Source organism: Anomalospiza imberbis, chromosome 13, assembly GCF_031753505.1.
Source record: "Anomalospiza imberbis isolate Cuckoo-Finch-1a 21T00152 chromosome 13, ASM3175350v1, whole genome shotgun sequence".
NCBI lineage: Eukaryota > Metazoa > Chordata > Aves > Passeriformes > Viduidae > Anomalospiza > Anomalospiza imberbis.
The window spans coordinates 17,606,767-17,628,580 of NC_089693.1; the positions used below are offsets into that span (position 1 = coordinate 17,606,767).

The following is a 21,814-nucleotide window of genomic DNA, read 5'->3' on the forward strand; positions in this document are numbered from 1 at the left end:
TAGAAAGAAATTGAAAATAAATCATCTGAATATGAACCAGTCTACCTAAAACTAATCTACAGAAATAGAAATAATCTGAAACAATCTGAATAATCTATAGAAATCTAATAGAAATAGTTGGAAATTATCTGAATACAGAAAAATCAAAAATAAATTGTCTAAATATAAATAAAATAAAAAGTACCTGATTAAAATAATTTGTATATAAATAATCTGTATATACAGAAATAAAAACAATGTGAATAACAAGTAAAATAGAAATTCTGTGCATATAAATAACGAGAATGGGAATAACCAGCATGAAACAATGCGAAGGGAAGCGATCTGGAGCCCTGGCTCCCCATCCCAGCTGCTCCAGCCACATGATCAGGATCGGGAAAATCCACAGCTTCATAACCCTGTGGAACAAACGGAACGAGCCCCAGAGCCCCGGGATGCGGGCAGGGGGCAGCAGGAACGACGTCCCCCCGGGAATTCTTGGCCTTTGCAGAATGACACTTTTATTTGTCCGTTTGTCAGTTTGTACAGATTCCGAGCGCGCGCGACGCGGGATAATATATCCTCTTACATACAGACTCTGTTTAGTTTACAAGCAGCGACTTTATAAATTACTTAGAAAACTTTCCATGAAAAATAACAACAATTCCCCTCGCAGCCCTCCAGTAGTCAGTACATCCAGCCCTCTGGAAAACCCTCTGGGACCCCAAATCCTGCCTGGGAAGGGCTGGGAAGGAGCGGGGGAGATGCCGGGGAAGGGGACCCTGGAACACGCCGTTATCCCTCCAGTCCTGCTCAGCTCCTGCCACTGCTGGATTTTATATATATGTATAGATTTCTTTTACATGTGTTTTTCTTTATACATATAACCACAAATATATTATACATATATATATAAAGAAACATATTTTCTATATATTCTATATATATTTATCTCTGTCAAGAAGTCTAGTTTATGTATTTTCCCTACATTCCATACATTTTTATATGTATGAAGAAATAGAGAGAAAATATATTTCTTTATATATACTATATATTTCCTTTATATATTTCTTTACAGAGAAATACACTCTTTATATAAAGAAATATATAAATATATGTGAAGAAACATATATAAACATACACATTAAACATATATTAAATATATGTTTAAATCATATAACATTAAATATGTTTCTACATAGAGAAGAAATACATTAAAATATATATAAAGTAATAAATATTCTTTATATATAGTACATATCTCCTTTATATATATACTTCCTTATATATAGAAATATGTAAAATGTATACATAAGGAAATATATAATTAATTTCCTTTATATACTTCTTTATATATAAACATATAAGCGTATATACATAGAGAAATATGTATTCTTTATATATAATATCTTATATATTTATATTAAAATATGTACTATATATACGACACAGAAAATACATAAATGTATTTAGTCTTAATACTCTTTTATGTATTTTTAAATTATACAGAGAATGTTTATTATTTTGTGTGTACATTTTCTTTATATATAGAATATATATATTATTATATATGTTCTTTATATATATATCAGTTAAATATATTTTCCTTATACAGAGATTAAATGCATATAAGGAAAATAAATATATTCCAAAAGAAATGAGATACATATACATATATATATGCACACATATATACACATACATATAAACACACACACATCTCTGTGTGTGTGTGTGTACGTATATATATGCATATATACATTTGCCCCAGTCAGATCTGACATCCCTGCTCTCATCCCACGGGGATGAGAAACCTGAGGACGAGGCTGGACCCTTCCCTCCTGCCCAGGATCTCCTCCCCTGGGGCCATTTTAAGGGCAGTTCTGGGGTTTTCAGCTCAAGAGGCTCAGAAGGCTGGTTTGGCACCAAGCACTCGGATGGTCCCAGCAATCCCAGCTCCCAGAGAATTTGGGATGGCTCCCCAGGAGTTTCCACTGTTGTGGTCGCCATCTGCCTTCTCAGTGCATCCGTGTCCGTCCCCAAAGCCCTGTTTTCCCCTCTGGGACAGGGAAAATCCCATTTTCCCCCATGGATGGGGGATGGGGGTGATTGACTTGGTCTCGCTCCACTCCCAGGATGCAGCGCCAAGGCCGATGCTGTTCCCACTCTCCCTGCAGCATCTGTCACTTCCCCCATTGGAAAAAAATTAAAGATAACATGAAAAAAAGTCAAATTCCAAATATCAAATAAAAAATTACCCCAATAAATAAACCATCCCTGGAAAGGGCAGGGAGAGAGGGGACCGAGGAGCAGCTCAGCCAATTCCAGTCATGCCGGGAAAAGACAAAATACCCAGGAAAACTCAATTTTTTGCTATTTTCCCCATTTTTTATGGCATTTCAGGAAAGAATGAGCCCCAGTCCACCCCACCTAGGAGGACAGATCCAGCCTTTGTAAATCTAATTATTGCCCTGGGGCTCCTGATTTTGCCTTTCCAGAGGCTTTCTGGTACCCAGAGCTTCTCCAAGTGCCACTGAGGATGATGATGAGACTGGGGAGGGATTACAAGCTGAGTCAGTAACTAGCATCGATAATTAGTGCTATGATGGGTTATGATTGCATAATTACACCTCCAGGGATTTCTTGCTGAGAATAAAACTCCATGTTTTATTGAGTGATGGCCGGTGACACCAGTGGTGACACCAAGGATGGCTCAGCCAATTGCTCCCCTCCTCTCCAGCCCAAAAATAATAATAACAATAATAATAATAGTAGTAAAAAAAAAAAAAGTTCTGTCAGGGGAAAAATATTAAAAAAAAAAAATTAAAAAAATATATATTTACACGAAACTCCAGGAACCAGCATATAAACACATATCACTTCAAGTAGTCCTCGATTATTATTAATTATTATTATTTTTTAATACTGATGATTAAAAAAAAAAAGAAGGAAAAATGGTTAGGTCTCGTTAAAAAATAAAAAAACAAAGGGAAAAGGTGATTTTTGGCAGGTTTTAACACTTTTCCATGCACTTGGTGTTGGCGTGGATGAGGTGGTTAAAGCGCAGAGGGCTTGGCTGCAGTGGAGCCAGCTCGGGATGCTCCCGTGGGATTTTTAGGCTTGGTTTGCTCCTACCAACAGGCGATGGCAATTCAGCACGAGGATTTGGCGGCGGATGCGCCCAGACGTGGAATGCTCCGAGGGGAAGGGCCAGGAACCGGTCAATGCCTCCCATCCCTGTCCATCTCCTGGCCACCCGAAGGTCTCAACCCCCCCAAATCATTAAGGCCACCATTAAAACCGTCTCCTCCCGGCCTTTTTAATTAAGAATTCATCTCCTGGCGTTAACGAGGAAGCCATCAGAGCATTGCCAATGGGGAGGATACCCCGGCACGGATGCGGCTCCGGGGTGGAGCATCTCAGACCATGAACTCGTTGCTCCCCATGAGGACAAGGGCTTGGGTGGCAGCGCAGTCGGCCTCAGGGTTCCTCTTGCGTCCCCCTCCAGGCCCCCCATCCGGGGGCTCTTTGGTTTTTGCGGGGGAAGATTTCACACTCTTCAGTTTCTGTTTGCCTTTCTCTGGGTTGAAGGTCCCGCGCGTGGTGAACTGCGGCCGGTCCTCGGGATAATGGAGAGGCCCCGTCAGGCCCTCGGGGCTCGCCCGGGTTTCGGGGGTCTCGCCATGTCCCCCTGCTCGGTAGAAAGGAGATTTGGAGTACATCTGGAAGCGCTTCCGGGGCAGGTGGGGTAAGCAGGAGGTGGATGATTGGGAGGAGGAGGAGGAGGAGGAGATGGGGGTGTCGGTTGGCTCTGCTGGGTCCAGCCGCATCCTGGGGTGCCGTCGCAGCCGGCTCGGGCCCTCGGCCTTGGCAGGGCGCAGAGAGGTAAGTGCTACACTTCTCTCTGCAGGGGCAGAAGGACCACAGATGGTCAGCACCCAGTATCCAACCACCCTGCTCCCAGGGGTGGAGCCAGGACAACATTCCCAGCATCTCTGGGGGCAGCATCACCCCAGATGACGCGGCAGTGCTGTAAGAATGCTCACCTCCCCACCAATCCTGGCTGCTCCCACCCATCCCCCCAGAGCCACGTGCTTGAATCCTTAACCCCCCTCCCTGCACACATTTAAACTGTCGACTTTAAATACTTGAAAATCCCAAATAACCCTTCCCAAAGCTACAGAAAAACGTGGTGGAAGGTGTCCCTGCCCATGGCAGGGAGATGGACTTCATGACCTTTGAAGGTCCCTTCCAACCCAAACCATTCCATCATAAACCCAAGAACAGCTGGATTTACCCGAGCGATCGGAGATGGCTCCTTCGGAGTCAAAGTTCAAATTTTCGGAGCTGTCAGCTGTGCCAATGGAGGCTTCGGACTCGAGGGTTTCGTCGTCGGAGGCGCGGGGCTCCAGTGTCAGCATCTCGAATGTCAGCTCCTCCCTGCAAAGCCAACCCAGCCCCACTGAACCAACGGGACCAAAAAGGTGGAGAGGAGAAAGGGATGCACATGCACCAAGAGATCATGGAGGGGTGGAGCCTCCAGTTATCAACCACGTGACCTCAAGCAACATCCAGCGGCTGGGACATGGCTTGAACCCTTGGCCAGACTCACTTTTCCTTCTGCAGGCTCTCGATCTGTTCAGTCAGCACCTTCTCCTCCTGCTGCATGGCCACCTGCTGCTGCTCTGTCACTTCCATCTCCATGGCCTCCTCGCTGCTCAGCGTCTCCTCAGGGACATCTGTCACTGAGGGCAAGCGGCCGGTGACAGGGGACGCGGGGCTGGGGAAGGCACCACGTCGCACGCGTCCTTTGCCCTGAAGAGAGACAATGGTGTCACCACCACCGGCCGAGCTGATGCGGCAAACACTCAGGTGCCAACCACACTGCTCTCTCAAGGAGCGAAGAAGAAGGCCCCAGACACCGATCCTCAGCGTGCCGCCGCCAGATGCACCCCAGGCCCTCAGGCTGGGAGAAGTACCAGAAGGACTCCACACATTGGAGGGGCTGGGGATGGAGGTGGTGAGGATGATGCTGATGGATCAAGTGCAACTTGGTCCAGGTCCAGGCAAGCCCAGCTGTCAGCAGGCTGGGTCCCCACAAAGCCCACAGCCTGCGCGATGGGAAGCTTGACGGTGGCTTTGGGTGGGAGCATCACCAAGGCTTTGATTTCAGGGCACCTGATAAAACCTGTTTTATCCTTGGATCAAGTCACACATCCTTCCCTCATCCACCCTTGGTATTTCCTGAGCATCACAAGGGTCTCACTGACCCCTTCAGCAAACAGGAACTCCCACCAAATTATGTTGTCCATGCCATGCCATGTCTCATCTACAGGAGATCCAGAAACCAGGACCATCTCCAGTGGTCCATTGTAAGACAATCAATGTGGATCTCTGTGCTCACAGTTGAACTCACTCTGATCTAATGCAGCTCTGAAGAACTATCTCATTTTTTAAAATACTGAAACTGAAAACAAAAAAGGACGCAAATGGTGGTGGTAGAGGTGGAGATTATATATACAACTGTTTTAATCTTCTGAGGATCAGCTCTACAGATCTGCTCCATGGAGCAGAGGAAAATTGAGGATTCTTGGAGATGAGGGACCTGGCAGATATTAAACAATTTTTATCTTAACCATTATCATGACCAGACTTCTCATCTTCTACATTCCAGATCCTGACATGACCAGGACGAGGAGATGTCCAGCACTTGCTGTCCTCCCCTGACAACCATCACCAAGGAAGATCCTGCCTCTCCTTGGGGTTAAAGAGCTTGTTGCAGCTCAGTTTTGCTCCCCCTATTTAACCCCTACAACTGTAGCATCCCTGGGTCTTGCTGACAACCCATGTGCCCAGAGCAGATTTTCAGGATAAGGGATCCTCCCTTTTTCCCTTTAAAAGCCAGATTTCCTCCATTTTAGCCCTTTCATATTTTAACTCCACATCTCAGAGATCTTTCTTTGTCTGCAAAGGCTCTCCTGTGCCCCGGTGTTCTTCTGATGACACTTTTCACGTGGGCTCCTGAGCTGAAGCACAGCTCCCTGAATCCTATTAGCCAAAAGCCCCAAGATCCCGAAGATCCCACTGGCTCGTGGACTTAAGCCCCTGAGAAATGCCATGCTCAGGGAAGCAGAGCTCAAATTTTGCTCTTCTCCACCTCCTGACACTCATGGATGTGGAAGAATGGGGGGAACCTGAGGGAACTGTCATGGGCTGAGCCTGGTAGGAAAGGAAACAGCTCTATGAGCATTCCCAAAATCCTGTAGGTGCTTTTCTTGCCTGCCACAATCTCACAGAACTCAAACTCAAGCTGCGATGGAGTTGGGGAATACAAGACTTCCTGGACTCCTCATTCTAACCTGGGTGTTCTGACCTTGGGTTCAGGGTGGTGGTGCTTCTCCTCAACAAAGGTGGAGGACACCTTTGGATGCCTTGTAATCTCCAAGGCATCCAAGCTGAGGGTTTTAGTCACCATCTTCAGAAACAGCAACGCTGTTAAAGCAACTTGATGCTGAAATGCATCCTGAGCGAGGAGAAATCAAGGTAGGAAGGGAAGGGATGAGTCAAGCAAAGTAAAAAAGAGGGAAGCACAAGATGGAAAAAGAAAATAAAATAGAAAATTAAAGTAGGAAGGGAAAAGGGGTGGGAAGCGTATTTCTGAGGAGCTGCGTGCAGGGATGGCTGAGTGCCAGCCCCAAACTCCTGCGCCCATGGGACCTGCTGGAGGAACGGCGGCTCCGAGGAGTGGCGGGACCGGACAGGTCACGGACAATGGCCAGTGGGACAGAGCTGGAATGAGCGACGGTGACACACAACGAGGGAGGCGGCAGCTGCCGTTGATACATACCGGGATTGAACTGCGGGTTATGCTCATAAATCTAACTGCAATTAGTACGGGCTTCTGGATTAGAGAGGAGATGAAAAGGAAAGCAGAAGGTTAGAGTGCACATGCCGCCGCCCCTCCAAAAACCCCTTTGCTCAGTTTGAGGTTTTTTTGGTTAACTGAGATGAGTGGGGCAGCTCTGCAGCACCAGCTACTCAATCTTGGGCAGCCCCTGCTTGGATTTCATCCCCAAAAAGCAGAAGCAACGTGTCCCTGAGGATCACAGGGGGCAGGTCCAAGCAGAGGGGGCCGCTTGGCTCCTCAGCCCAAGCCTGTGCTGACGGTGCTGCACAAGGTCTGTCCCTCTCCCGCAGCCCAACAAGCCAAGCACAGGTGCATCCACAGCCTGCCGGCCCCTGCAAGCATGGAAGCTCAATGAGATGGGTCTGAGGCTCCCAAAAAGGCAGTGCGGGAGCAGGGAGAGCCTTTGGGGAACTCATTTTGTGTTCAGATAATGTGACTGAGCACGAAAAACAATGGTCCAGGTCACCCATGGGGTGATGCTGAAATGGTCACTGAAAGGTCTGACTCAACTCAGGACCAAACAAGCTCACATGAAGGTGGAAATGCTGATCAGGAACATCTGAGCAGGAGCGACAATGTTTCCATGGACTGTTCCCACCTCCTCATGCTTTGGCATGACTCCCTGCAAAGGTGAAGAGTCACCATGGGGCTGAGGGTCCCTGTCCTGGTGGAGATGGTGTGCAAGAGGTTGCAAGAGGTTTGGGAGGCTGGGATAAGCAGGAGAAGATAAGGTAGGGTGGCTTGGGGCAAGGAGGGGACAGGAGAGGACAGAGAGGGCTTTGGCATCTCACCATAGACCTGCGGATCAAGGAGAGGCGGCTTTTGGCTTTGTTCTCTGCAAACTCCAGGCTGTTGATGTCTTTGAGCCGAGCCTTGTACTTGTTCATCTGCTCGATGACAATTAATTCCACACAACTAAGGAAGAAAAAACCCAAAAGAAGACAAAATGGGAGGAGGAAGCCATTTGATCTGAGCTGCTCTGTCTTGTCTTGGCTTGTCCTTCAACAGGATTTCCTGGTAGCTTCTCCGTTAGTTGCAGCACATCCTCTCATTTTATTACAAGGAAATGATTATTTGGAAGATCTGCCCTGATGGAAGAGCACAGAGGAGAAAGCTCCAGCTGCAAGAGATAGGATGGTGAGAATTGTCCTAAAAAGAGTGATCACGGGCTAGGGATGGATTGAGGAACAGCCTACAGATGGTCAAGGATCCCACCAGAGAAATCTATCCCCCTTGGAAGAGGGAGTGGTGGAACTCAAATCTGGAGAAGACAGGCTGATTCCAACTCACCTGCACGCAGTAACTCTGCAGCAGCTTGTGCATCTGAGCCGACTGTTTAGTGTTGTCAGGAGGGTGTTTGGGGAAAAAACACAGTCCTTTCCTTGTAATAAAATGAGAGATGTGCTGGAGCTGAAGTGTGAGGGAGAAGCTACAATGAAATCCTGTTAAAGGACAGGTGTTCCTGCCTGCTGGGCCTCCAAACATGTTCTGGTCTTCAACAATTTTAATATTTATTGGAGGTAAAACCACCCCTTTCAAAAGCCTAGCCCTTCACTGGAGGGTTTTCATTATTGTAATTGACTCCAGTATCTATTTTAACACCCATTTAGTATGAGCCAAACTGAATCTGGGCAAGTACTTCACTTTTTCTCTGTAAAACCTTTTCAGTTATGGCAAACACCATGAATAAATCTAAGTATATTAATATTACTATTGCTGCAGACCAAACAACTCACCTCCTTCAGTAAAAAAAGCCAAAACCAAGTAAGAATCAAGATCTACTTGCCAAAAAATAAACTACATTAACTATAAAACTATGTCAGCACAAACTCCACCTTTTCCTGCCAGGCAGGAACAGAAGCTTATCCACTCTTGGGGATCCTCCATCACTTAAAAATCCTCATTTAACAACTTCCTGGGGACTGAGAGGATTTCAAATACCTTCATGCAGATGCATTTATTTGCATTTAAATGCATAAATTACTATGTGTTTATCCCTTCATTCCCTTCATGCCAAAGCTGTCAATTTTTGAGCCATTTGACCATCCCAGGGGTTACCAAGATGTGAATGGGGATGTGGTGGTGGAGCTAGCTCACGCAGCCCCAGGCTCTTACGTGGTGGTTTTGCTGATGTCCTGAACACTCTGTAGTGGGTCTGTTGTGTCGGGGCAGCGGAGGATGCAGGGAGCAAACACAATGGCCAAGGCATTGGCTGACATGCGGTTGGTCTCTTCTTGGAGGGCAATCCTGAAAAAATAGGGATTATGAGAGAAGTCAGGTGTAGAGGCATCTCCACTGCACCTTTTGCACACGGTCATGGCTGAAGGGAGGAGATGATATTTCTATGGTGCAATCTTGCTTTGAGGGACAAAGACAAACCTCGAGACATCTCAGATATTCCCAAGGCAACACCCAGCCTTTTCCACCCAAAACCATGTCCCTGCAGTGGTGAGAGGCACCACAGAGCTGTAGGAACCACAAGTGACCAGAGCACAGCAGAGGTCACTCATCAATACAACATCCCTTGGAGAAACAGCTCCACAGCCACCACCTGGGAGACAGGGCAGGTGCAAAAGCCTCAGCTGTTCTGGTGGGAAGGATGCCTGACCATCTTGCCTTTGCCTAAAGCTGCCCAGGCCCAGCATACCTGACCAGGTGGAAGATGAGGCGCTCCAGGGTGCTGAGGTGGGTGCGGGAGAGCTGGTCGATGACTGAGTACACCCCACGCACTGTCTCCTTCCTCTCCTGGAGGCCTGTGGAGAAACCACCAGAATTTAGGGACAGCTTCTACTTCTTCCTCCTATTTAAAATGGTACTTCTTAACACTTAATTTTACTACTTAAGTGATAGAACTTGGGGGCTGAAATTAGCTGAACCATGATGCAAAAGCCACTAAATTGAGACCAAATTGCCTGAGGTTTTGCATAAAAAACCCTTTAAAACCAAAAAATCAGACTTTGAAACCAGGTAAATGCAATTTGGCAAAACCAGCTGTTTTGGCCCCGAAGAGTGAATGAAAAGTTTGGCACTCAAAGTGGCCACCATTTCCCTCTACCAAGGGAATGGGATAGTGAGGGGAGCTCCTCACCCATCACTCGCAGGAATTCCTCGTAGAGCTCAAAGGTCATGAGGGGGTTGGGCAGATCTCGAAGCCACTGCTTGAACACGCTGGCAATGACGTGGATGTTATAGTCGTCTAAATTCACGTTATCGATGTCTGGGTTTGGCACCAGATGAAGCAAGAAGGAAAAGAACAAGAGACAGTGATCAATATGAAGCCCAAGGCTGGACAAGGTGACCTTTAAAGGTCCCTTCCAACCCAAACTGTTCAATCATAAAGTATTCTAAAATAAAATATGTTTACATGCCTTTAATAGCACCAAAGCCAGCTTTTACCAGCTCCACATGGTAAATTAGAGAGTAATACATTTTCCAGGGCAAATAACTTCAGGTGGGACCAGGATTTCTTTTCTCACTGATTGTTACGTTCTAAGTAAGGCAGCACTTTCCCTCAATTAGAATGACTTTTTTTCGTGGATTGCTCCCAAAAAACCCATGAGTTGGTGACCTGAGTTATGGCTGCTAATGTGAAGTCATTCCTTGCACAGCCTGGAGTCAGGAATGCTGAAACATTCCACTTTCCTCCCATCCAACTTTGCTGCTGCAGAGATTTTCCTCCCCATGTAGGATCTTTTCCCCTCTCCTCTTACCTGTATCGAGGCCTTGCCGCAGCTCCTTGATCTTGTTGGTGGATCCTGATTTCCTGTAGATGCCCTCCGTGTAGAGCCCGTGCATTTCAATGTAGTTGATGAGCTTCTCCACCAGCAGCGGCACTGCCCGCTCCTCGCTGGTCAGCCGGGACAGCTCCACGCCGAACTGTCGCGGCGAGAGCTCCGGGTCGTGCTGCACAGGAAAAGGGAAAAAGGGACTGAAATCCTTCTGTGATGCAATGCTGCTGCAGCTTTGGATCTGACTATTCAGAGTCCTTCAGCAGGTACAGGAGATGTGTGAGTCTAATGGAGGACAGGACACGGGTCTTGTGATGCTAACCCGGTCTCTGGACATGCACCTGAAGGCAAAATATTTGGGTTTTCTTTCTTTAACCAGCCCCATTGTAGTTATATTCCCAGCCTGGCAGAGCCAACGCAGCTGTGCATGGTCCTCCTCCACCTCCTGCCCCTCCGACACCATCTCCAGGGATGATTTCACCTCCCAAAGATGCACGAAGCAGAATAGGCAAATCTGGAATCTTGGGTATTTAAATCAACTCGAAGCACTGACAGTTACAAAATATCAGTGAACAAACAAGATGCCAAAAAAAGAACATGAAAAGACCCATCTACACCTGTCAGGAAGGGCCCTTTTGCCAGTTGCAAACGCTCACTGGAGAGTTGATATCTGGCAAATTCAAATGTGGAGAAAGTTCTCCTGTACAGGAGATTCAGGATTTGAAAAGTCAAAAGATCCAATAAAATATTAACACAAATTCTCAGCCCTAGCCAAAGAAAGGTGAGATGCAACTTTGCCTTCAGCAAGGCACTGGCTCCCCGCAAAATCACTCCTGCATTTTTCTTTCTCCCACTCAATGTCATCCTTTCATTGATCCTGCAAACCTTAGGAGAAGATGTGTGGAAGGTCCCCATGTTGTTTATTTCTCGTGACTGATGGTTTGTAGCTCCCTGTCACTGAGAACAGCCCTAAAAACACAAATTCACCAAGCACAAAGGATCTGGAGCCTTCCTAGAGAACTTCTAACTGCCCAGTGCAAAGCTACCCATGAAGACACAGTGAACTTGCTTCCTTGGATGCAGCACAAAAACTTCTTTGTGCAGAGAAATCACAACAAAGAAGGCAGCTCCAAGAATGTCTGAAAAAATTAATCAGAGATCTCAATGAACTTCCCAGATTTTAGAGCACAAACTCTTATGAGGCACTCCCAGCTCTTGCAAAAATAGTGCCAGAAAGGAAAGACTGCAGCAAAAGTTCTATATATATTCAAAATACAAATATATTCACATACTCACACATCTTTAATGTATATATTCAGATTATTCCTTGGGAAAAATGGACTCGTGCATCTTTCTGGGGGCTGTCTATTATGGAGGTTGTTCTCCCCTGAGAAGCTTCCCAGGGAGCTGATAAAACTTTCCACTCATTATCGTGACTCTATTTCCTTATTTTGAGCACAAAATAAGCTATTTAAAACATCCCCACCAAATCTTGATGATTCATTGTTAGCTGGGATGACCTGCTGCACTCATTCCCTGTTCCCCATACCCTTAAATCCAGTAAACAATATTTAATTACAATATTTAATTAATATTTAAAAGAGGGCAGTGAACATCCTCCACCTGGCCCTTCCTCGCTCAGCTGTAGCAAGCAAGGACCATAGAGAAAAAGCCTGTATTTCCAAGAATAACCCCACATTTCCAAATCCTTAAAAGCTACAAAGCCAGGGAAATTCCTATTATTCTGTGTGGTTGCAAGGGAGGGAAGGACACTGCAACATCTGCTGCATGACTGGGCAGATCTACAGTGACTCATCACCACCGCGTAATTCCCAAAATATCTACAAAACTCTGGTTGGAGAGACCTCTGGGGATCTCTGGTCTAAGCTTCTGCTGAAAGGAGAGTTATTTCCAACATTCTATCAAACTTTGCACCTCCAATAATTTTTATACAAACTTGGGATCCTTGTCTCAAGATATCTAATGAAAGTAAAGCAATGGCAGACGTTTACCTTTTTGGAGCACTTGGTTGTGGTTTTAAGACAGCACTTCTTGTGACAAGCATATTTACATACTGCAGTGGAGAAAAGGAGTGTTATTAGACCCACTCAAACAAAAATAATGAAGCCTTTAAAATTAAAGGTTACATATTTACATCCATGAAACATGAAACCCTCCCCCCATCCTCCCGACAGATCAACTCAGAGTATAACGAGAGCTATCAGACACAGATACCCTCAGAGACTGGAAATGACATCTCCTTTGTATTCTTCCTGCACTGGGCCTGAAATGCTTGAGGGCTGATGCTACCAACCTAATCACAGAAATGGAGGAGGGATGATGGAAAAGGTTGATCCATCTCTTGGGTTTTTCCAAAAAGAGATTTATCAGGCTTTTCCATCATCCCTCCTCCATTTTCCTGATCTCCCCAAAAAGTCACATGCCTGGAGGTCAAACAGGCAAAGCCAATGAGTTTGCCAAGGTCAGGACCCCCACAGGCCTCCTAGGGACACATTTCCACACCTGACTTTACTGTCCTTCCTACCATGACAGTTAAATGTGTCTGACCTTACGAGATGGCCACACAACCTGATGGGATAAGATATGTAACACAAAGTTCATTAACTGTGCTAGGAAGGACTGCTGGGGTGGACTTACTAGTTGACTTCAGAAACCTCAAGACCTGTCCCCAAAGCTCTTCAGGTGTTACAAAAATCAAAATTATTTGAGCATGGGGTTGCAGGAAACAGCAGTAAACACATTTCAAAATCCCCAAACTCATCACTGTGATAGAAGCACAAGAAAAGGATCAAAGAAAGGGTGCTTACATTTACAAACAGAAGCCCTGTCCATGATCCAGATCAAGGAGGAACAATATTCACAGTATGTGGGGATGCTGTATTGGGTTGCCTTGAAAATGTGACCATTGTGCTCTTCCACCTGGAGGATAAAGGTTGGGTGGTGAGAAAAGGGAGCTAGTGCTCAGCCTGCTGCAGAATGGAGAGATGAATACAGACAGCCCTTCAACTTTACCTCTTTCTTTTATTTGGTATTTTTGTTTCTTTTTCAGCCCAGCAAACCCATAGACAACCCAAACCAACATCCATCTTGTAGGAGAACCGAACCATCATGGAAACGGGTTGGAAACTCTTTGACCAAGCGTGGCAGGTCAACTTCTTCATGTTAAGAAGGCTTTCTCTGCATCTGTAGCCCCTTCTTTTGGCTCTGCATCTGCACCCTTCCTAGTACCATCATATCCCTTAGGAAAACAGGAGATGCAATGTCCTCCACGTCTGATCCCAGAGATGTAAAAGACATACTGTACGCTTATGCAGAAAGTTGGAGCAAGATTTTGTTTTCCTCTGCGCCCTTTTCTAACAACCCTCAACATTACATTTATGTCTTGGCTGATGAGGGATGTGTTTTGAGAGCCAACCCAAGTGATAATTTATCAAGCAAAGCAAATCCACCTCGAATGTCTTTCTAACATGTCCTTTCAGGTCTGATGTTCAGATCTTAGCCCAGGATGTGTCACAAGCTGGTCTCTTGACATTTTGGCCCCAAGGACATTGATTTTTTAATGTGCAGGCTTTACTCACCACATCTGCTTCCTTTTTCCTTCTCTTTTTTCGTTCTGTTTTTGGCATCTGGCAAGGGAAAGAGATTTAACTCAATTTTTGGGCAATTTTGCCAGGTAAGGAGTACAGAGGGCTCATATCTGACATTGTCCAGTGCCTTCCAGTCCCGTCCTCCAGTGCACCTGCAGCCCCAGAAGAGTCACTCTAGAAAACTGTCGTATGGATCACTCCAGTTTTGGAATTTCCCTGGACAGCTTTTCCTATCTTCTTCTTGGAGCTGGGAGTAGCTGCTGCTCCAGCTCTGACCCTGCCAGGAGGGACCCAAGGAAAACATGATGCTCAGCCTGCTCTGAAGAAAGCCTGCCTGGAGAGGAGGCTGGAGAGGACTTGGAGCTGAAGAGCCAGGAGATGGGATATTTGTACAATAGACACCATTTCTATAATAGACACTATCTCCCAAGGCCAACCTCAGATCCTGTGGTCGGCCTTGCAGACAATATCGAGCAGGAAGTGAGATCAGGTCTGTGACACAATGCAAGCCCTTTCTGCTCTAAGAATGGTACCTAGACCTGAGCCACTGCCCGTGTCCGCTTCTCCTGCAATCCAACCCATGGTGATGTGTATGGTCACTTGGGAAGTGGTCAGGAGACCTAAGAGGGTGTATCTCTTTCAGCATCCCTCAAAGTTTGAACAAACCCCCCAGAACTAAAGAAGCACCAGGAGCTGCCTTTCCAACCATCCACAGCTGGTTGCAGCTTTGTCCTGGAGATAACATCTAGTCCTTGGCAGCCCAGTGTGATCTGGGGTTGGCTGAGCCCAGTGACACACAACCAGTTAGTCACACCTTGCCTTGTCCAGCTCAGCTTAAAGCTGAGAAGACAACAGAAGGTCTCAGGTGTCTACAGAGGCACAATCCCACGGACATATCATTCCCAAACCTTCAAGGGAGTTTAAGAAAAGTGTTGAATACCTTCCCCGCGGTGTAGTCCAGGGGTTTGTACTCTATCATATATTCATCCAGGAAGACTTTGAAAGTATTGACCCAGACTTTAACTGGAGACTCACTCCAGTCCCTCTGCTCAAGCCTCATGGTCTTCTCCAGAATCTGCTCGAATAAGGCGTAGAGGTCCTTGTAGCGGATGCTTTTCCCATCGTCCATCTTTCAAGGAAACAGAAGCAAAAAGAAAAGTGATTTTTATACAGCCCAGATTTTTCTAAGACACCTTTTCTTCTCCAGAAAATTATTTCAGCCTCACCAGCTTCCAGCTGCTTGGGGAAACTCCAAGTATGATAAAGAGAAGGAAGAAAGGATCAGACATCTCCACCACCAGCAAAGGTAACACAAAGGTTTCCAGGCACTTTGGATGATAAATTGGAGTTTACTGACTTTCTGTCATTCTCCTTTGGCTGGGAGCAAGGCTGTAATGAGGATCAGGAATCTACACCCAATGTATCCCAAGAGATGGCTCAAGAGGAAGAGCTAGTCCAAATTTAGATCATGGGACTGAATACAAAGGAAGCATACCCATCCTTTGGGATGAGCAAACTAGGGCATAGCAACACCTGTACCACCAGGAGGATCCAGAATATGGCCTTTCTCCTGGAGATGTTAGTCCTCCCCATCATCTGCTCACTTACTGCCAATGCCGAGGAGTAAAAACTGAAGATGTTTTGTCGGAATTCCTTCAGTGCTTTCTTGAACACAACATCCACCAGTGTGTCCTTCTTGCTGTCCTCATTGTCCAGTTCATTCATCTGAGAAAACAAGGGGGTTTTTACACCCATGACTCTTTTGCTGCAGCAGAGCTGGTGTGAGATGAAGCAGCACTAAGAAGCAGCTGCTCCACCATGATCACCAGGTGGTTTCTACTGCATGAAAACCAGAAACTTCTCTAGACCTGCCCTGTCACCCTCAGATGAATTATTAGCATTACTACAGCTACCCACAGGATCATTTTTAATTTATTGCTTTTGTCTGCTCCTGGATGTCTGCGCTGATTTATGCAGCAGTGAGGGCAGGAGTTACCTTTTTCAGGAGAAACTCATCCATGCTCTTCAGGTCGCTGGTGCTGGTTATGATCTGCAGGGAGTCATTCTGCCACTGCACGGGCTCCAGAGCCACGTTGCTGATCTTGACGCTGCGCTTGCGCTTCACTTTGGGAGAGGGTTCCTTGTTCTCCTTGAATTCCCGCCGGTAGATGCCCGACAGCTCAGGACTCCGTGGGGGCGTCAGGTGATGAGGACCCAAATCTGCTGGTGATAAATGAAAAGATGGAAAGAGATTGAGGAGCAGATGAAAAATAATTGTGACACTAAAACAGGGAGATGGGCATTGGAAGAAACCTGTGGAGGAGAAAAGCACAGTGTAGAACTCAGGAAGATTAAACGTCATTTCTGCTTTGGTTATTTCCTTCCTCAAGAGAGGAAACATCTGTCCATGTCCAGATGGTGGCTGGAAGGATTAGCGACATGGAATTCCTTGAGATCCATTATGAATCCCACCCTCTAACCTACTTGCCATCGCTCTGGCTTAACACCATCCATGAATTAAGAGACATGAACCAGCATGGAAATATCCCAATTTCCCAATCCAGTTTGTCTCGCCTTACAACTAGTCCCATGTCCCCCCACCATGTACCTTCACCAAGCTGCAATCCAGGAATGGCCTCCCTGCCAGGGGCTTCCTGCTCCACGTACAGCTCCAGCAGCTCAGACTGGGTAGCAAGCTTCTCCCGGGGGGTCTTCTTCTCCCCCTGCTTTCCCTTCACCCAAAACCTCATCTTGGCTCGTTGAGGCCTGGAAATAAGTCATGGAAAGAAGAACTGCTTTAACTAGGAAAGGTCTTTCTACCCAAAACTATCTCAGTCTTCTGGACATTCCTGAGGAGACAAATCCATGCAAGTTCTACCAGGGAAACGTGGCTAGTCGTCCTCAGCAAAGGAGAGAAACTTCAGTTTCATGCATGGGATTGGGTGGTTTGGGAGAGGACATTTGGCCCATGTCACCAAAACTTAATTGTGGTGTGAGCCACACACACACTGATTGGGCCTGCCCATGGTCATGTAGAAAAGGTGGGATGGGTAATTCATGCTGCAGGTGGGGCTCCAAAGGAGCCTGGATGGCTCAACAAGGTGTTGGAGAACAAGAGGGACACAGGCAGAAGGACTTGTCTGCCATCTCCAGCCATGATTCCTACCTTCCATCTGGAGTCAGACTCTTCTGTGTGGCTGCCAGCTTCCCAATCTCCCCTTGGGACATGGTTTTGTGCAGTTTGGCCTGGCCTTCCCCAGAGGTGAATCGCTGCACGGTCTGTAACGATTCCAAGCATGAAGCATTCAAAAATAAGACAGCTCTTGGGATATCAGATGGGTTTTTTTTTCCTATCAAAAATCAGCTATTTCATCTCCTACATCTTTATTTCTATTTGCCTACAGGTGAAAACCTACAGTCTTGGTGAGGCCCTAGAGAAATATTTTAATGACTCCTAATAAAGAGAGGCATTTCCCTTGCTCCAACTCTCCAACCAGGTCCAACCTTCTTTCTCCTTGAGCAATAGGTGATGAAAATCAGTTTGCACCAAGCCATGGGTCCTTATTGATCAGCCTGCACAGCTCTTCCACCACCTTCATCCAGACATTCCAGCTCTCCACCCAGAGTGTCCCGTTGGTCACAATGACGTGATTCCTCAAGGGAACCTTCAACCACCTGGATCTGTCCCAGCAGAAGTTCCTCCTCCAACTCTTGCTGAGCACTTTACACAAAAAAAAGACCAAAGTCTTTGTGCCAAGGACACACCAAAAGGAATCCTTTAATAAAAGAGATTTTGCAGCTTTAATAGAAAATATCTCCACCTTTGCCACCATTTAAAATGCCCTCAGAGAATTTTTATGGGTGGGATGAAATTGCAGTAACTCAACCTACCAGGATCCCATGATGTAGCCCAGAAATAGATTTGCCATATTTAAAAAATATCTAAATTATTGTTCAATTTTCCAATTGCAGCTGTGATTTGGGAACTGGACTCCTGGAGGAGAAACTTTCGGCATATGAAAAGTAAAGAATCAGGTTGTATGAAAGGATTTGGGAGATGATGGTCAAATATCTCCTGTAGCTTTCCTATCACCTCAATGTCTCAAATGAATGCTCTATGTTTTAAAGCAATTATTTTACTTCTGTTAAAAATATTTAAATAAAATTCTATAAAAAGTAGGCTGCAGGGGGGTCACATTTGCTGTATTTCCTCCTTTTCCATGTTCTATTCCCCCTCACCCAGACTAACATCTCTTCCAGCCAGGAGATGGCAGCATGGAAGGCAAAATTACCACTGGGAAAGTCAGGAACTGTCTAAACCATGAAAGAGATTTTATTCCTGTCATTCTTACATTTAGGTGATGATCACACAGAAATTGTGGATGGGTACTGGGATAAAAGCAATTCAAAACCTATAAAAGTGATCTCCACCCAGCCCAAACCTACTACTTGTTTTTAAAATGATCTGTTAAATATTTGTCCCCACAGTATGGTTTTGTTCTTGAGTAATTTCAACCTTTTGAGTTTCCAGCTTTAGTAAATAAAGACTAAAAGGCATTTTTGGCACAAGATCCTTCTGTTTGAGGTTATCTGCCAGGAAACTCTGAATGGAAAGGATGGGAAACCTTCTCAGATGTCAAGATGAGCATCTGTACCAGAAAATCCTCCCTAGGGAACACCACAAAGCATCATGAGGGCAATGGCAATAACTGGGGGTCTGAAGTTGTCTCCTGGTTGAGGAAGGGACCAAATATTTTTCCTCTGTTAGAGTAACCTGTGTTTCACCCACCCATAAGGTAACTATGGCCAAGGGACTTATCGCAGCAAGCAGCAGTGCTGTGTGCTGCATGGAAAAGCATTCCTGAAGCTCCCTCTGAATAGCTTAGGACAAGAGATCTTCTTTCATTGCTGGCTCTTCAGCTGTACTTGGGATCAGCTGGTGGCAGATACTTGGACTCATGTTTGTCAATTCATGGCTTTAGTGTGGAGGGTGGAGCAAAATGGCTGGTTCATTATCCAGGTCCCACTCTCTAAGGATGTTTCCAGAGGGTATTTCTGGTGTGATTCCTCTAGCCAAGGCTTTCCATTTACGCAGCTGCTACAGGAAAGCTGGAGAGCTTAGGTGCCAAACAGAGGTGGTGTTAACATGTGCTGGCAGAACAGCCAGGAACTGTTCCTCCCACTTGTGTCTCACTGCAAGGTAGGTTAATCCTTGGCTATTCACCAGCCAAAAATCTTGAATCTTGGTCTTGTCAGGAAGCCCTTAATCCTTAAAGAACCTTGGAGTCAACTGTACCTGCAGCAGCCACCTCATGTACTGGTGCCCCATGGGTTTCAGCTCCAGCTGCAGATGCTCCGGGTGTTTGATGCTGTGGAACACCCTGAACATGGGTCAGGAGCATTGGATTCCAGTGGATTCCAGTGGGCCTCTACTCACCAGCTGGGGTACACAATCAGTGACTTGATGGCCAAGAAAAAAATGGGCAAAAGAGGCAGTACAGCTGGTGACCCATCATATGCTTAGCTCCATGGGGCTGCACGCGATTTCTCGTTCATCCAGCCAGCAGCCTCGGCTGCAGAGCAAGACATGGGAAGAGGCTGTTTTGGAAAGTTGTAGCTGGAGGCAGGAGCTGTCTGAAGGAGCTATTCACTGGCACGGGGACCAGCCCACACATGGCAGCTGCCAGGCCTGCCTTCATGTGACTATCACAAGACACAACCAATGTGTCTGCACAGACATCAACCTCTGTACCTTTGTGTTTGCACCCAAAACACCCCAAGAGGCACCATCCAGCTTTATCACAGGCTGCTCCACCATCTGCAACACCCAACTGGGCTCTGCTAATGAATATGAATAAACAGTCCCTAAATTTTGCTACTTGTGATGATCCTGACCCAAAAAAGCCCCAAGCCAAAGGGCTGGTCCCAAACCTGCAATACAAAATACAGATGGAAACACTGGACACATTGTCAGGACACACAGATGGAGGGTAGCGCAGAGCACACAACGCCAGGGGTAGTGTTGGCCTAGAAAGCAGAACTTACCACACCAGGGGTAAAAGTCCTGACCACCAGTTAGAACCAGTGCTGGAGAGCAGAGGAGAGGAGGGACACAGCAGAGACAGGAGAGAGGTGGCACCTACTGCTACTCGCATGCATTGAGAGCTGTTAAACCAGGTGAGCAGAGTCCCAAGGAGCACTTCCAAGGAGTACAGTGACTCAGGATGCTCCCAAAGATGGAGCTTGTCAAGCACCAGCACAGCACTTTTTACACCCCAGAGGGAATGATTCCTACAGCTACAATTCCCTTTGTACGTGGGCAGCCTCCAGGAGCACAGCAAGGCACTCCAGGTACGGCATGGGGGGCCATGGTTTGGTGGTGAACAAGGTGGTGCTGGGTTTGTGGTTGGACTCAATGATCTTAGAGATCTTTTCCAACCTAAATGTTCCTATGATTCTTTGTAAAAAAAGTACATTTTGCTGCATAAAATTCTCCCTTTCCCAATCCACAAGCAGGGACTTGCATAAAGGTGCAGCCAGGTTATCTCAGCCCATAGAGATGTATCTTTCAATCAAGTTTTGAGTATTCCTGCCTCAACCCCCCAGCAAATTTATCAAGAGCAGGCTTAAAAAATGTGTGGAATTTGTAAATCTCTGCCCTCTTCCAGTGAGGAAATTATCCTGGGAAAAATGATCCTTTAAAATAAGAGCTGCTAAAAGAAAAGTCATGAAAAGTCCAACTTGGCCACCTGCTTTTCTTGGAAAAGCAGCTTTTAGGATCGCAAGGGATGTTTGCCAGACACACATCAATGCTGTGGCACAAAATAAATCTCTGGCTTCGGGTTTCACACTCTTCTTTGGTTTTATACTAAGCTCTACATCCTGTACTGCAGCTGGAGGAGAGGAACATGGCAGCCTTACCCAGCACTCCACCCAAACTCTCAGAGCAGGACATGATTCCTGGTGTTTATCCACACTCCTGTGGGGACATCTCCACTACCTCAGGAAAAAAAAATTATCAGCGGGTTGGAATCTGTTGGCCTCTTCCACTTCTGAAACCTCTCGGTTTGTGATTTTCCAAAAGCAGCTTATGTGGGTGGCAGATTAAGCCTGAGATGCAAAAGCTCCACTGCACTGGCTCATTTCAGACCTGTTAAGGGATACTTGTCACTGTGCTTGGAAAAAACACTTTGGTTGGTTGTCTTTGTTTCAGACCCACTATTTCACTCTCACTATGCTTTCATTGCCCAATTTCCATGGTTTTGCTTTTTCTGAGCTGCTGTCTGCCAGCATCGTTCTGATAATTGAGGACCAAGTAATCATTGGACATTGTTGCTAAGCATAAAAAAATCAAAAGAAGACGCAGGATTTACATAATTTTGTTGTCTGTTGCTTTTTGAACAATATTCACTTTCTTTTTTTGCAGATGTATATAGGCCATTTTTAGATCAAAAGGTTCCAAGGGGAGGATGAAGTTAAAGCCCAAAAGAGGTAATTGTGCAATACAAGTTGTAATGGTCCAGGAAAACTATGGGAAGTGTAGTAGATATCTAATCAACCCAGGAGCAAGAAATAGAGCTTGGATGGAGCAC

At 46.1% G+C, this 21,814-nt stretch overlaps 1 protein-coding gene across 10 annotated transcripts in view; it reads right to left on the bottom strand.

Moving 5' to 3' along the window:
- Nucleotides 1–3,277: 3,277 nt before the first annotated feature.
- The window catches only part of MYO9A (myosin IXA), a 171,426-nt gene continuing 152,889 nt past the window's right edge, over nt 3,278–21,814 (bottom strand). For 6 of the 10 annotated variants that reach the window (XM_068204297.1, XM_068204295.1, XM_068204293.1 and 3 more), the window contains 17 exons: nt 17,389–17,501; nt 16,831–16,988; nt 16,219–16,445; nt 15,831–15,947; nt 15,163–15,351; nt 14,214–14,261; nt 13,443–13,554; nt 12,627–12,688; nt 10,597–10,789; nt 9,975–10,103; nt 9,534–9,639; nt 9,002–9,133; nt 7,678–7,801; nt 6,827–6,880; nt 4,592–4,794; nt 4,277–4,419; nt 3,278–3,883 (listed from right to left, as the gene is read on the bottom strand). In XM_068204297.1, coding sequence (XP_068060398.1) covers nt 3,399–3,883; nt 4,277–4,419; nt 4,592–4,794; nt 6,827–6,880; nt 7,678–7,801; nt 9,002–9,133; nt 9,534–9,639; nt 9,975–10,103; nt 10,597–10,789; nt 12,627–12,688; nt 13,443–13,554; nt 14,214–14,261; nt 15,163–15,351; nt 15,831–15,947; nt 16,219–16,445; nt 16,831–16,988; nt 17,389–17,501 — 2,595 coding nt within the window. In that variant the 3' untranslated portion in view covers nt 3,278–3,398. The remainder of the gene's footprint in view (nt 3,884–4,276; nt 4,420–4,591; nt 4,795–6,826; nt 6,881–7,677; nt 7,802–9,001; nt 9,134–9,533; nt 9,640–9,974; nt 10,104–10,596; nt 10,790–12,626; nt 12,689–13,442; nt 13,555–14,213; nt 14,262–15,162; nt 15,352–15,830; nt 15,948–16,218; nt 16,446–16,830; nt 16,989–17,388; nt 17,502–21,814) is intronic. The other 4 variants (XM_068204292.1, XM_068204301.1, XM_068204294.1 and 1 more) reach the window with 3 other exon arrangements.